This window comes from Papaver somniferum, chromosome 3 (genome assembly GCF_003573695.1).
Source record: "Papaver somniferum cultivar HN1 chromosome 3, ASM357369v1, whole genome shotgun sequence".
NCBI lineage: Eukaryota > Viridiplantae > Streptophyta > Magnoliopsida > Ranunculales > Papaveraceae > Papaver > Papaver somniferum.
Genome location: NC_039360.1, coordinates 227,630,451 through 227,643,708, shown reverse-complemented (window position 1 = coordinate 227,643,708; position 13,258 = coordinate 227,630,451). Strand labels below are relative to the sequence as shown.

General features: G+C 35.0%; 1 protein-coding gene and 1 long non-coding RNA gene across 5 annotated transcripts; both read right to left on the bottom strand.

Annotated features, from left to right (window-relative positions):
- Positions 1-5,894: 5,894 nt before the first annotated feature.
- Positions 5,895-6,269, bottom strand: LOC113360775 (uncharacterized mitochondrial protein AtMg00810-like). Its single transcript, XM_026604239.1, has one exon. It carries the CDS (start codon positions 6,267-6,269, stop codon positions 5,895-5,897), a length of 375 nt encoding a protein of 124 aa, XP_026460024.1.
- A 2,147-nt stretch (positions 6,270-8,416) lies between these two features.
- Positions 8,417-11,032, bottom strand: LOC113358846. Of its 4 annotated transcripts, none has more exons than XR_003364765.1 (3): positions 9,856-11,032; positions 9,200-9,283; positions 8,417-8,647 (listed from the first exon to the last, which is right to left on the bottom strand). It is a non-coding gene; the product is annotated as an uncharacterized LOC113358846 (long non-coding RNA). The 4 variants fall into 4 exon arrangements; XR_003364767.1 differs by having other exon boundaries at positions 9,226-9,283; XR_003364764.1 differs by having other exon boundaries at positions 9,200-11,032.
- Between the last annotated feature and the right edge of the window lie 2,226 nt (positions 11,033-13,258).

Genomic DNA, 13,258 nt, shown 5'->3' with positions numbered 1-13,258 from the left:
TTTTTTTTTTTAAAGCATGTAAAAGAAGAGTTAATACTTGATAGTTGATGGGGGTTTGCTTTTGAAAAGGCGGTAAAAAAATAGGACGGAGATGAGAGATCTATTAAATGTGTAGCTATTGATAATGAATTAATCACAATTTACGATCCAAAAACTTAATTAACCAAGTTACTGTGATGCAGGTGATATTTACACAATTTAATAGAATTGGAAGAAGATCCCATGCTTGAATAGTTCTTTTCGAACTCATCAATGAAGTTTGTTAATGACCATATATTTATCCTAGTTTAAATCGAGAAAACCAATTTCATCCCAGCATAAACAAGGATGAAACTATGTACATCACAAGTTAAACCTAAAAGAAACCAGTTTCATCATAGTTTTCAGATAGATGAATACAAAGTTCAACTGAATCTAAAACAAGATGAAACTAGTTTCGTACTAGTTAAATATGGATAATTTTTTTATGCAAATGTAAAACATGATGATATCAGTTTTATTTTATTAATGAGTAAATTCTTTTTCTTATTTTAAACTAGGATGCATCTAGTTTCATTCCGTCTATTTTTGAATATTTTTTTATATCTTAGTTTAAGTCATGATACAACCAGATTCCTCACAGCAATTTGATTTTAAAAAAAAAAAAAACTTTGATATTATTGTGAATAATGGATCGTAGTTTGGTAGATTTATTTAAACCCTTTCCAAAAATATACCTTTTGATAAAAAAATATATAATTTTTTTATCAAAATTCGACTTATATTTCGTAAGTTATGATTTTTTTAATGATTGATTTTAAGTTTAAGAGAGAGAAATGGATAACAAAAGAAAGATAAAAGGTGAAGGGTATAAGTGTCTATGAGATATGGTGTCAATTTCACCCATCCATAACTTTTACTAGTCTTTTACAACCAGACTTTATGTTTTCTTGGTCATTTGACCCATTTTCTCATGTTGAAAGGTGCCAAATTGGTCATTGACTTGCTGATTTAGTGAATTAATGAATTATTTTTCCTTCCTAGTTTGAGGTCTAGGGGTTTTATTTGAGGCATATCAATTTTCCCTCCAAGCTTTTTTTTAATGGTCATGGGGTGTAAAATGTGATAAAAAGACCAATCTAATTTCGAATTAATTACCAAAACTAACCCGTATAAAAATAAATTCATTACCAATTTCTATAAAAACCAAAAGCTAAATAAAATAAAATTATATTCTCATCCAATCTTTCCAAATTCCTTAAACCCTAATCAATTTTATTTATTTTTGATCTTCATGTCCAACGATCTCCGATCCAACCAAGAAAAGGTAAATCTCCATCAACTTGTTCTACTATTAGCATTTATTCATTGATTCACATGTTTAAAACATCAATTTTGAAAATCAAAATCTTTGATTTACCCAGAATCGGTTTATGTAGATATGTCGTATCAACCGATTACGGGTTTTGTTCTTCGATCCATGAAGAGCATGCACATGAATCAGTTAATTATCGGATGATTAGTATCGACCAATTCTGGGTAAAATTAGAATATAAAAAGACATCACAAGAACCGGTTTATAGGTGCATTAGCATAAACTAATTCTGGGGACTATTTTTTTTTAACTTTGTGCTCCTATAATCGGCTTTTATGCACGTGGTTAATATACCGATTATGGAAATTGTATGTTCAGATTTTATATCACAATCGGTTTTTATTTATGTGTCATATAACCTGATTGTAGGAGCAGAAATTCATGTGTGTTTTTCTTATTAGAATCGGATTACATATGTTGTCCTATGAACCGATTGTTGGACTAGATATTTTTTTTGTGTAGATATGGACTGCGGTCACTTATCCTTTTATTCTCGAGAGCTCCAACAGGAGGATGTTGATAGGACACCACAGGCATAGGTACCTAGAAGCCAGTACAAGTTTAGATTCCATATCGCAATGAGTTTTTATATGTGTCATATAAACTGATTGTATGAGCACAAATTCCTGTATGTTTTTATTTTTAGAATCTATTTTGTTCTTCATTCCATGAAGAGCATGCACATGAATCAGTTAATTATAGGATGATTAACATCAACCGGTTGGTGAAAATCAGAATATGAAAATACATCACCAGAATCGGTTTATAAGTGCATTAGCATAAACCCATTTTGGGAACTAATTTTTTTTTCTTAAGTCTGTGCTCCTACGGTCGGTTTTCATGTATGTGGTTAATGTACAGATTATGTGAATTGTCTGTTCAGATTCACAATCGGCATTTATATATGTGTCATATAAACTGATTGTAGGAGCACAAATTCCTGTGTGTTTTTCTTGTTATAATCAGATTACATATGTTGTCCTATGAATCGATTGTTGAACTAGATATTTTGTTGTGTAGGTATGGACTGCTGTCACTTGGTTTTTTATTCTCGAGATATCTAACAAGAGGATGTTGACAGGCACCACATGATATGGTACCTAAAATCCAGTACAAGTTCGGCTATTGTAGGGAGACCCATTTGGAGCAGGCCAGGCACTAGCTGACAAGCTTGCATTAGAAGAGCTCGTTGAGCTCATCAGGTTTTCCAGGAGAAGGAGGGATGAAATTGATTTCAGAAATAAACATATGAATAGTCTGTTTGAAGAAATGGATGAAACTGTTGTTGCGAATGCACGTGTTGCTAATGATGGTGATGCTGCTGCTCCTGATGTTGGTGCTCCAAATGCAACAACTCCATAATGTTGATGCTTTCTTATAGATATTACAAGTTTAAGTTTTAAGTTTTCAAGACTTTTGGTGGTTTAAGCTTTAAGTTTTTAACGTTTTTTTGGATGATTATGGTTTGAATTTAACTACAAGTTTTAATTATAATAATGTGTATAATGAGTCTGTGGTAGAACACGTTTATGCAAGCTTCAAACTTTGTTTTGCAAATACAGGAAACAATCGAGCTACATGATTGCACCAATAAACCGATTTTTAAGGCTTCATCAGGGAATCGATTTATTTGGTTATCAGTATGATCCGATTCTTCATGCCTCAGAAATGTCAGGTTTCTGTATCTTTTTTCTAGTCAATTATGGATTACATGTGCAAACATATAAACCAATTAATGTCAATGGAAAGTTTTTTTTTTGTTGATTTTCAGGCACAATCATTTATGTTTTTAATCATAAAGACTGATTCTCATGGACATCAAAAAATAATCAGTTTTTATGGACATTCGATAAGACCAATTGTGTCAAATCATTTTAGTTTTTTTTAATCAAAAAACTAGCCGTGGGGGTCTTTCTCTATATAAAGAGACCTTATCCTGGACCCAATTTGTCTCAAACTTTCTCATTATATTCGATCCTACTCCATATACTCTACAACTACTCATTTCATACCTCCACATACAAGCAGGGCATCATTTAACTCCGCCGAAGATTTGGCAATCATCAAACATGGTACCTTGAAAGTCGAGTTGTAGATTGCTACCCCGTAAGGGTAAAATCCGAAACTTTTTGGACGAAGTATATGACAAATATAGGCAAGGTTATGTGAACCAGGGGAGAAGAAGTCTTCAACAAATCGATGAGAAGTTCCAAGTCATCCAAAATGCGATCGTTGCTTTTATAGCTATCCGATAACTGATTTTGAACTCTAGCACCTTTAGCTTATTCTTTCAATAATTTTTAAGTATTTTTATGGTTTATTCTATATAATTTACTTTTATCAATTTGTAACTAAAAACGTAAGTTTGTGTTGTGTTTTTATAGCACAAGTTCGTAAAATCGTGATACTTATAGGAAATGGGAGAAGTATTCACATTTGATGAAATCTCTTACTTCATGGTATCTAAAATTCCAGAGTATACCCCGAACTTTAGGGTGGGTAAATCAGAATCAGATTCGTCTGAGGAAGATTGATAGTTTTAGAAGTTTTTGTGTAGATTTTGTGGGTAGATTTCTATGTAAACCCTCACAAGACTATAACTCGTCCACTAGGGTCACCTAGGGTTTCAAAGGCTTGATGCACGTGCTAAGTGCATCCGTGATTCCTACTAAAAGGAGTAGGTTCGAATTGAATGAAAGTATGAATAATTTTTTCTTATGAAAAAGAAACAATCGGTTTATATATATATATGACGCTAAAAAAACACAATTATGAGAGTCGGATTTTATCTATGCATATTTTAACTGATTCTTGATGTCCTTCGTGAATACAAAAACACCTGTCGAGAATCGGTTTACGAGTGGATGAATGTAAACCGATTCTGGTAGTGTTTTCGAAAAAAAAATCAAAAATTTTCGATGTTTGATGTTTTGAAGATCGATTTACATTAGTTGATCTCATATTTAACACGGTTAATGAACGCCTAAACCGATTAATTAATACTAATTAATCAGGGGTAATATAGGCGGTAAGAGAATAGTTAGCTAAGGGATCGTGTGAAATTAAAATCTAATGACCCTTGTTATTTTTTAAAATAACGTGCCTCAAATAAAACCCATACACCTCAAACTAGGAAGGTTATTTTTGCAAAGAAATTTCAGTAGGTTAACAAATACACATGCAAAGATAATGTAACCAAGTGAGGATATTTACGAAGATATTATAAACAAGTGAGGATACGTATGAGTCTTTCTTACGAAATTACTAAGTCGATTAGGGTTGCCCGTGGTTCGGTTTGGTTTTACAAACCAAAGAACTAAATCGATATCTCTTATGAAAAAACAAAAACCAACCCAAACCATACTCATTTCATAATATTAGATATCAAAACCGTTCCACCGTATTTTATTTATTTATTTATTTTTATTTTTTTTGGTTTTTTATTATAGTTTTAATTTTTTTACCAGAATTCAAAATTTAATTATTAAGTTCAAATTGTTATAAAAGAACAAAATCATCGTATTGAAAAAAACTATAGCAAATCATATCCCAATGAAATATTTATATGATTTAACATTAGCCTTTACTCTACTTAAAATTTCTTTATTTATGAGTATACTTATTGAAGTTTGTATGTATTATAGCATGATGGAAAGTTGGTTTTATTGCCTTCGGTTTGTGCAAGATGTGGGCAGGCCGGCGTAAAACCTATATCTAATTTTCGGGAGTTAAGTCTACCCGACCCGGTACTTGTTACTAGAAAAGGGTTTTGGTCTTTGGTCTTTGGAAAGTTGGTTTTATATCATTCTGGTTTTTATTAGTACTAACTCTCGGATTTTTGTTTGTTTGGATTTTTTGGGTGTTTATTTTTTTTGTAATGTCAAACCAAAACCAACCACCTATAATTGTTTTTATTTTTTTTTCGTTTTTTTGGTTTCTACATTTCTTGGTCTCTTGTTTTATGGTTATTCTGCCGGTTTGGACAGATGAACAATTGTATAAGCTCTCTTAACCCTATTAGGGTACCAGAGGCATGTATTTATATTAAGCTTAATGGACAAGTTACATTGGACTCTTTACAGGAGAACCGACTTATAGATATGGACTATTCATGGACCAGACTATATACATTGTATTATATTCTTCACCTCCACTCAAGCTGTACGCGGTGGTAAACAACGTGAAAGCCAAAAAAAAATATGGCAGTGGACAATCCCTTTGTAAATAGATCATCAAGTTGATGTATAGTTGCAATGTAAAATAATTGGAGATTTCCTGATGAAATTCTTTCTCTGACAAAATGATAATGTATTTGAATATGTTTCGATCTTGAATGTTGAATATGATTGATTGCAAGATAAGTTGAACTGATGTTATCACAATATAGAATTGGTGGCTGATTTATATATGAAACAAGATCATGCAGTAAGTATTGAATCCATGTAAGCTCAACAGATGTAGAAGATAAAACGCGATATTCAGCTTCTGTGCTGCTGGTAGAAACTGTTGGTTGCTTTTTAGAACTCCGGGAAATAAGATTCTAACCTAACAATATGCAGTGACTTGTGGTAGAACGAGAAGTATCGGGATCACCACCCCAATCAGTGTCACAGAAGGATGTGAGTTGCATAAGATTATTACGCCAAAAGGAGATCCCATGGACAAGCGTGCATTTAAGATACCGTGGGATGCGCTTCACAACCAGAAAGTGAGATTGTGTTGGGAGATGCATAAATTGACTGACCTGATTAACCATATAAGTGATGTCAGGGCGTGTCATGTTGAGATATTGTAATCTAGCAACCAGACTGCGATATAATGTGATGTCAGGAAATAAAGCATCATCATTGGAGGATAGTTTAGATCGAGGCGAAACAGGAGTAGAAACTAGTTTCGAATCAGTAAGATCATTCATTTTTAAAAGATCCAATGTATATCCGTTTTAAGTTAAAACCAAACCATCCTTTGTGCGTGTAGCTTCTAAACCAAGAAAATAATGTAAGTCTCCTAAATCAGTCATGAAAAATTCTTGTTTAAGCGTAGGCAAACGAGTCTGGAGACCAACAACATCACTTCTAGTGAGAATAATATCATCAACATAGAGCAATAAGATAAGAATACCAGTACTTGAGTGTTTAATAAACATCGAATGATCAGAATGTGATGATGTGAACCCAATATCCAAGAGAAAAGATGCAAAACGATGAAACCATGCATGAGGAGACTGTTTCAAACCATAGAGAGCTTTCTGCAATAAGCAGACATGATTAGGATAACGAGGGTCTACGAATCCCTGAGGTTGTTCCATATACACTTCTTGATCAAGTAAGCTATGTAGGAACGCATTCTTAACATCAAGTTATTTAATAGGACAGGAACAAGAGACTGCAATGCTGAGGACTAGACGTACCATAAATGGCTTAACAACAGGACTAAACGTCTCATCATAATCAATGCCATACTGCTGTGAGTAACCCTTAGCAACAAGACGTGTTTTATGTCTATCAAGGGAGCCATCAGATTTTTGCTTCACACGATAGACCCACTTTGAACCAATAACATTCATACCAAAGCGACGAGGAACAAGTGATCAAGTTCGATTACGTAGAAGAGCATTAAATTCTTCAAGCATAGGCTCAGAAGGAAGCGAGTTGAACTGTGCTGCAAAACATTACAATATGGGATATCTAGTGGAAATACAACCTTTAAAACTTCTAGGTCGAATGGTGTGGTCTTTGAGTCTAGTAACCATGGGGTGAGTATTAGCAGTCGACGGAGGAAACTCTTGTACAGTAGGCAAGTCCGCTGTGGATGTAGAGAAAGATGGATAATCAAATGTAGAAGACGATGTAGAGGGTTCAGCAGGAGAAAGTGGAGATGAAGAAGATATTGTAGGAGAAGACGGTGAAGTACAAGAATATGCTGGGGAACGAGGGAATACTGTAGGAGAAGACATAGAAATATTGGTATCACAAAAAGAGAGACGTCAGGGGGAAAAGGTGAAGTAGGAAGTGCTTGGGAAGATAAAATAGGTGTAGGTGTTGTAGAGAAAGAAGGAAGTGAAGGCATAGGAACTGTAGAGGAAGTGTTGGGGAAAGATGAGAGATGTGTTGCAGTAATGTGATTTGGCCAAGCCAAAAGAGTACTAGTAGCAGTATTGGACTTTAAAGGAGTAAGTATAGCACCAATATCAGTTGGAAATGGGAAGATAGACTCATCAAAAATAACATGGCGAGAGATATGGATTTTGTTGCACTTAACTTCAAGACACTTATATCCTTTATGTCTATCACTATAGCCAATAAAAATACATGGTAGGGTTTTGGGTTTTAACTTATTATGGCGAAAGTGATTTAGGAGAGGATAGCAGCGACAGCCAAAGGGCCTTCAAAAAGGTATAATCAGGAGAACGATTATGTAGGACAGAATAAGGAGAGTGATTGGACAAAATAGGATTAGGAAGACGATTTATCAAGTACATATCAGTCGCATAAAACTCGGCACAAATCTCTGAGGAAAACCACTTTGAAGCATTAGATCTCGACCAGTTTCAGTAATATGACGAATCTTTTATTCATCAAGGCCATTTTGTTGAGGCGTGCTGGGACAAGAAGCTTACTGAGAATGCCATGCGCAATTAAAAAGGATTTTAATGGTTCAGTATATTCAGTGCCACCATCAGTTTGGAGCACTCGGATGTTTGTGGAAAATTGAGTTTCAATCATATATTTTTTGATTATATAATATGCGTTGTATAATTTGACCTGTAAAAAGAATGTATGATTCCCCACAGCTCGTTACGAAGCTGAGTAGAAGGTCAATATTTTTATGTATTTTATACCGTCTTTAGTAACGCGGATAGTCCAATAATCATGTATTTCGATTCATGGATGTAATTGAATATTCCGTAACTATGCTTTACTATCAACGAAGTTTGGAACTTTCATGCTCTCAATCCTTATAAAAAAAAGTAAGGCGGGTAGCGATATAGTATTGTAGCGCCCCCTAAGCTAGCAGCTGACTAATCCAAGAAATTAACCTAATAAAGAGTCACCACGAATCTAATTCATTTACTTAAACATTTAATTAAGAAATATGTCACAAAAACTTACCCCAAAATTAGCCCCGCTCAGAAATACATGTAAACAAGAACTTCTCGCAATTGATACATATACAATAGTGAGGTTATTTACGATTCAAATATAAACACAAAATAATTATAGCAGGAGCAATCTAAATAACGTAATCAACTCCTCGAAGCTTTGGCGGTGCAATTCTGGTCTATCTCTGCAACTGTAAGTGGGAAACGGTGAGCACATCATCCCTAAAAGGGATGCCTAGTAGGAATAAATATTTAACTTTCATGTAATTATCGGCAATGATTTGAAAACAACTCTTATTTTCCCTAACTACTAAGCACAATCATATTTCACAGAGGTATACAATCATGTATATGGAACTAACTCCTTCTAATCAAAGTATAATATCTAGGTGACTCGTCCCGCACCTAGATAATAATATGGTGACTCGTCCCGCACCTAGATAATAATATGGTGACTCGTCCCGCACCAGTAAATGAAGGAGCAATATCCTATATACCACAGATGGAAATTTTATTTCCAGACAATCAAATGGAAATTCTTATTTCCCAACAATTCATATAGACAAATAAACATTGCAATTCCTTTCCAATCCATAGAAAGATTAAAGGAAATCAACAGTACTTTCGGAAATCAACGTTAAACAAAGCAGGAAAGCCAATCAAACATTGCATGAGTTTGTGAACATAAACTTTTGTAAAGGAAAACAACAATGATCACAATAGAGTCAAATATAAATTTCCACCTCTTTTGATGACAGGCCACGCCTACCTCGAGATTCACGTTCCACGGGTTCGTCCTTTGAATCGATCGTTGTTAATAAGACTAACTGTTAATCACACAAGAATTCTGAGAAGCCAGCCAAAATGGCTCATACAAGAATCATATAAGTTTATCTAATTGCTCTAAGCCCATGTCCACTAAACAGCCCATTAACCTAAGGCCTGATCCATCTGAGTCAACATAGAAATACTAAATCTAAGCCCAAGTACACTAGACTCGGCCCATTATCACAAGGTCTGACCCAACTGGGTCAATCTAACGGTCAAACGGGTCAATTAACAGTCAACGTCCGTCCGAGGTCAAATCCAGGGTCAAGGGTCAAAGGGTTAACTCGGTCAACTGAGTCTACTCAGGTCAGGACAGGGAAACTAGCGAGTCATAACGACTCAACTCAGTCAGACACTGAGTCAGCTAAGTCAGGTTCTGACTAGACTGAATGGCACAAGGCCAAAACACTTGCACAGGCCAGAGCCATTGCTCATGCCAAGGAATGCTAATGCACAATCACTGTGCAACACCAACACTCTAGAATTTATAACTCTAACTCAACTTTAATTTCAAACTAATAAAACATCAGTAGAACCATTCAAATAAACTTCAAATTCCAATACAGTTTACCTGCAATTGCAGTTACAAGCTTCCACTGATCATCTCAACACATTCACCATAACCTCTTTCCGGAACTTCAGTCACTAACCACTAAACCTCACTTATCTTCAAATATCAATAGCTCAACCTCCACTGCAAACTCATTCACAATCACAGAACCAGTTGAGTCTCTGCCAGTTCTATAACTCTAACATCAACACACACAAATACAGTATTCAAACTACCTCTCTGTAACTCATCATTTGTTCAATTCTCAACAAGTTCATCTCAAGTAACTCTGCACTTCAAATAAAACAATCATCAACACAAACAACTTTTTACAGACACCATGAATCTCAACAGCAATACCAATTTCAACTCAGGATAACACAATCTTATCAATTACAATTCTAATATTTCAACTAGTTCAGTACACACATCCAGTTTTTCACTACAATCCCTTAACCCCACCAACAATTACAGAATCACTATCATTACACATCGCATTCATCTATAACTTGTTTTCAATCATCAGCAAACCACAAATAGTTTCTAACATGTTACTATTTGTAATTCAATACAATTTAACTACAACCAAATTCCATTCAATATTCAACATAATCCTTAGTTCAATTACAAACTGCATAAACTCAATCTATAAAGTAAATAAATTTACTAATCAACTGAGAGAAATTACCTCAAAGCCGCTTCTAACCAGATTGAATTCAACCTATTCTTTGCTCTCAGATCAATCCCAAATCTCCCATAAAAGAGATCCAAACCCTAACTGTCAATTTAAAGCTAATATTCAACCTCAATCTCCAATTCAGTTAACTCAGGAACCTTAAATTCTTCAATTTGGGGAAGAACAGAAACCCTAATATCTTTTAATCTCAAATCAATCTTCGAAACCACAACACCTCGTCAATCAAACGATAACCCATTAATCTTCAGCTGATAACATCCCTATTAACTTATTAATTCCTAAATAAACTCAACATCAAATCTGAACCCTAACTTTCTGTCTAACCAACAGAACCGCTTCACATCATCAATTAAAAAACAACTCCCTTTTCTTCATCAATCAGGTTAACAAGCTTCTTAAGAATTGCTCAGAACTTAACTCAATCGTTTGAGTAGAAAATCAACAGAGAGAAACGAAGAACAAAATAAAAAATAGAACGAAGAAGAAGAGAAAGAACGAGAAGAAAAGAAAGATAATGAGTCGAGTTCTTCTGGACACGTTTCTGGTGATAAGTCCAAAGACAGATGCTATTTCACACTCTCTATTCGATAAGGGAACCCCAAGTCGGCCTATATGCAAAAATGACTATTTTGCCCTTCAAACTCACATGCTGATATCTTCTTCGTCTGGTATCCGAATGACGCGTGTGAGCAGTCTGTTTCGCATAAATTTTCGATATCTATTCAACAACACTAGTTTCGTATCTACATCGTTGTTAGATTAATTCCTATTAATTAAAATCTATATTAACTAATCGAGTCATTATCGATTAAATAGTCTCTTGACTATTGCTAAACCGGTCAAATAACATTGACGAGCTTGCGGGTCTTTACAAGTATAAACAAAACGAAAAGTGCAGCGTTATACATCACATATCGTATTTAAAGAAATCATTCTTAGGCATATTATGCCGTTTGTTGTTGTTAATGTTGATAGTGTTGTTAGTTATATAGTGGGTTGCAAGCATAGTTAGTTTTTGTGAATTCTCTTAAATTTACGTGGTGTTTCCATTGGGCTGTACTCACTATAATTTCCTTCTTACTAAGGGTGAGCTTGGGATAGTTAAAGGCGAGGCAGGAGATAGCGAATAAATATATGGTTGGGTAGTATGAAGTAACTTTAGCTTTACTTTGGAGAAAACGTGAAGCGTTGGAAATATACTATTAGTTGCTCTTTTGTGTACATATGCTAACCCTTTAAATAGAGTTTTTTTTTTCCTTGAAGCATGTATGTATTAAAAAGAAAACCCAACTAAAATGTTATTGCACGTGGGAATGTAATTATCATAGAATCGCTTAAAAGAATTTGATTAAGAAAGGCCGGATTTGTATGGTCCCAGATTGATGTTGAGAAGTTTCCTGCTTGACTTTCGTCTGCTGCAAAGTTTGCTTGACAGTTTGCTGCTTGGTTTCCTTCCCTATAATTGTGCCAAACATCACTACATGGTAATTAACGCATTCAATGTATGATTTCCTCAATCATTTCAGAAATATATCATGGAGCTTCTTTCGGAGTTTTAATGAAGTGCATGAGATTCTCAGAGTCCGTCCCAAATAGGAATTTAGTATAATTCCTTTCGATTGCTATTATGGTTGCTATCATTGTAGCCCATGTTTCCGTTGTTAGCGTCGTTGCTATTCCTAGAGTTTGTGCAAGTGCAATTACCGTTTGCGCGTTCGAGTCCCTACAGATGAATCCTACTCCCGCCATACCTAGGTTACCCCTAGATGCTCCATCAATATTTACTTTAAACCAATCTGGTGTTGGGATGCTCCAACCTACTTGAATGGTTGTAGATGTTTTGGTTATATATGTTTTCATTCTTTGATGAGGCTTCCCTGGGAGAACCGAGGGGAAATCTTTTTAGCCCATTCAAATTCTTGTTGTTGCGCTAGAGATCTTTCCACAATGTCTTCATGAGTGGATTGCGTTTGTTTGAAAACGAGTTCATTTATGGTTGTCTTTAGTGACCATAGAAGGAAACAACAAGATGTGATGGAAAAGGTATTGCCTCGCGTTTGAAGAATTTGTGATATTTTTGTTTAATTGTTTGGTGGTTACCTTGGGTTTGGTTTGTTGATATGCGGTTAGAAAGGGTGGTCCAAAGGGACGTAGCTACCAGACAATGAATCAACATGTAAGTAACTGTTTCTGGATCGGAGTTGCATCGTGGGCATAGGTTGGAATTGGAGAGATTGATGTGATGGAGCATATATAAGGTTGGTAAACCTTCATTGATAGCTTTCCATAAGGAAAACTGAATTTTTAGAGGAAACGGTAAGGTCTATAAGAATTTGGTGGCTGGGAGGGGTGTGGTTGTGTGAGGTTCTCATGTTGGACTAGATAATTGTACTCTGATGTTGTGGTGTATTTACCTGATTTAGAGTGGGGCTAAATTATTTTTTATGGGATGTTGTTAAAGGAAGATGGATATTTATAATATGTTGGATGACATTGTGAGGGAGGTTATTTAGCTGATCATGTCTCTAATTATGAGAGAAGCGGTCAATTAACTCTACTACAAATTGGATATGAGCACATTGTACATGATCAAGGTTTTCGAAGTGGGGTATCCAATGAACTTGTATACGTGTGTTTAAACCGTTTCCTTTTTGGTGAAATATATGACTTTTGACAGACGGTATAAGAGATGCCATTTGTTTCCATTGTGGGATGGCGGTAGTAGGT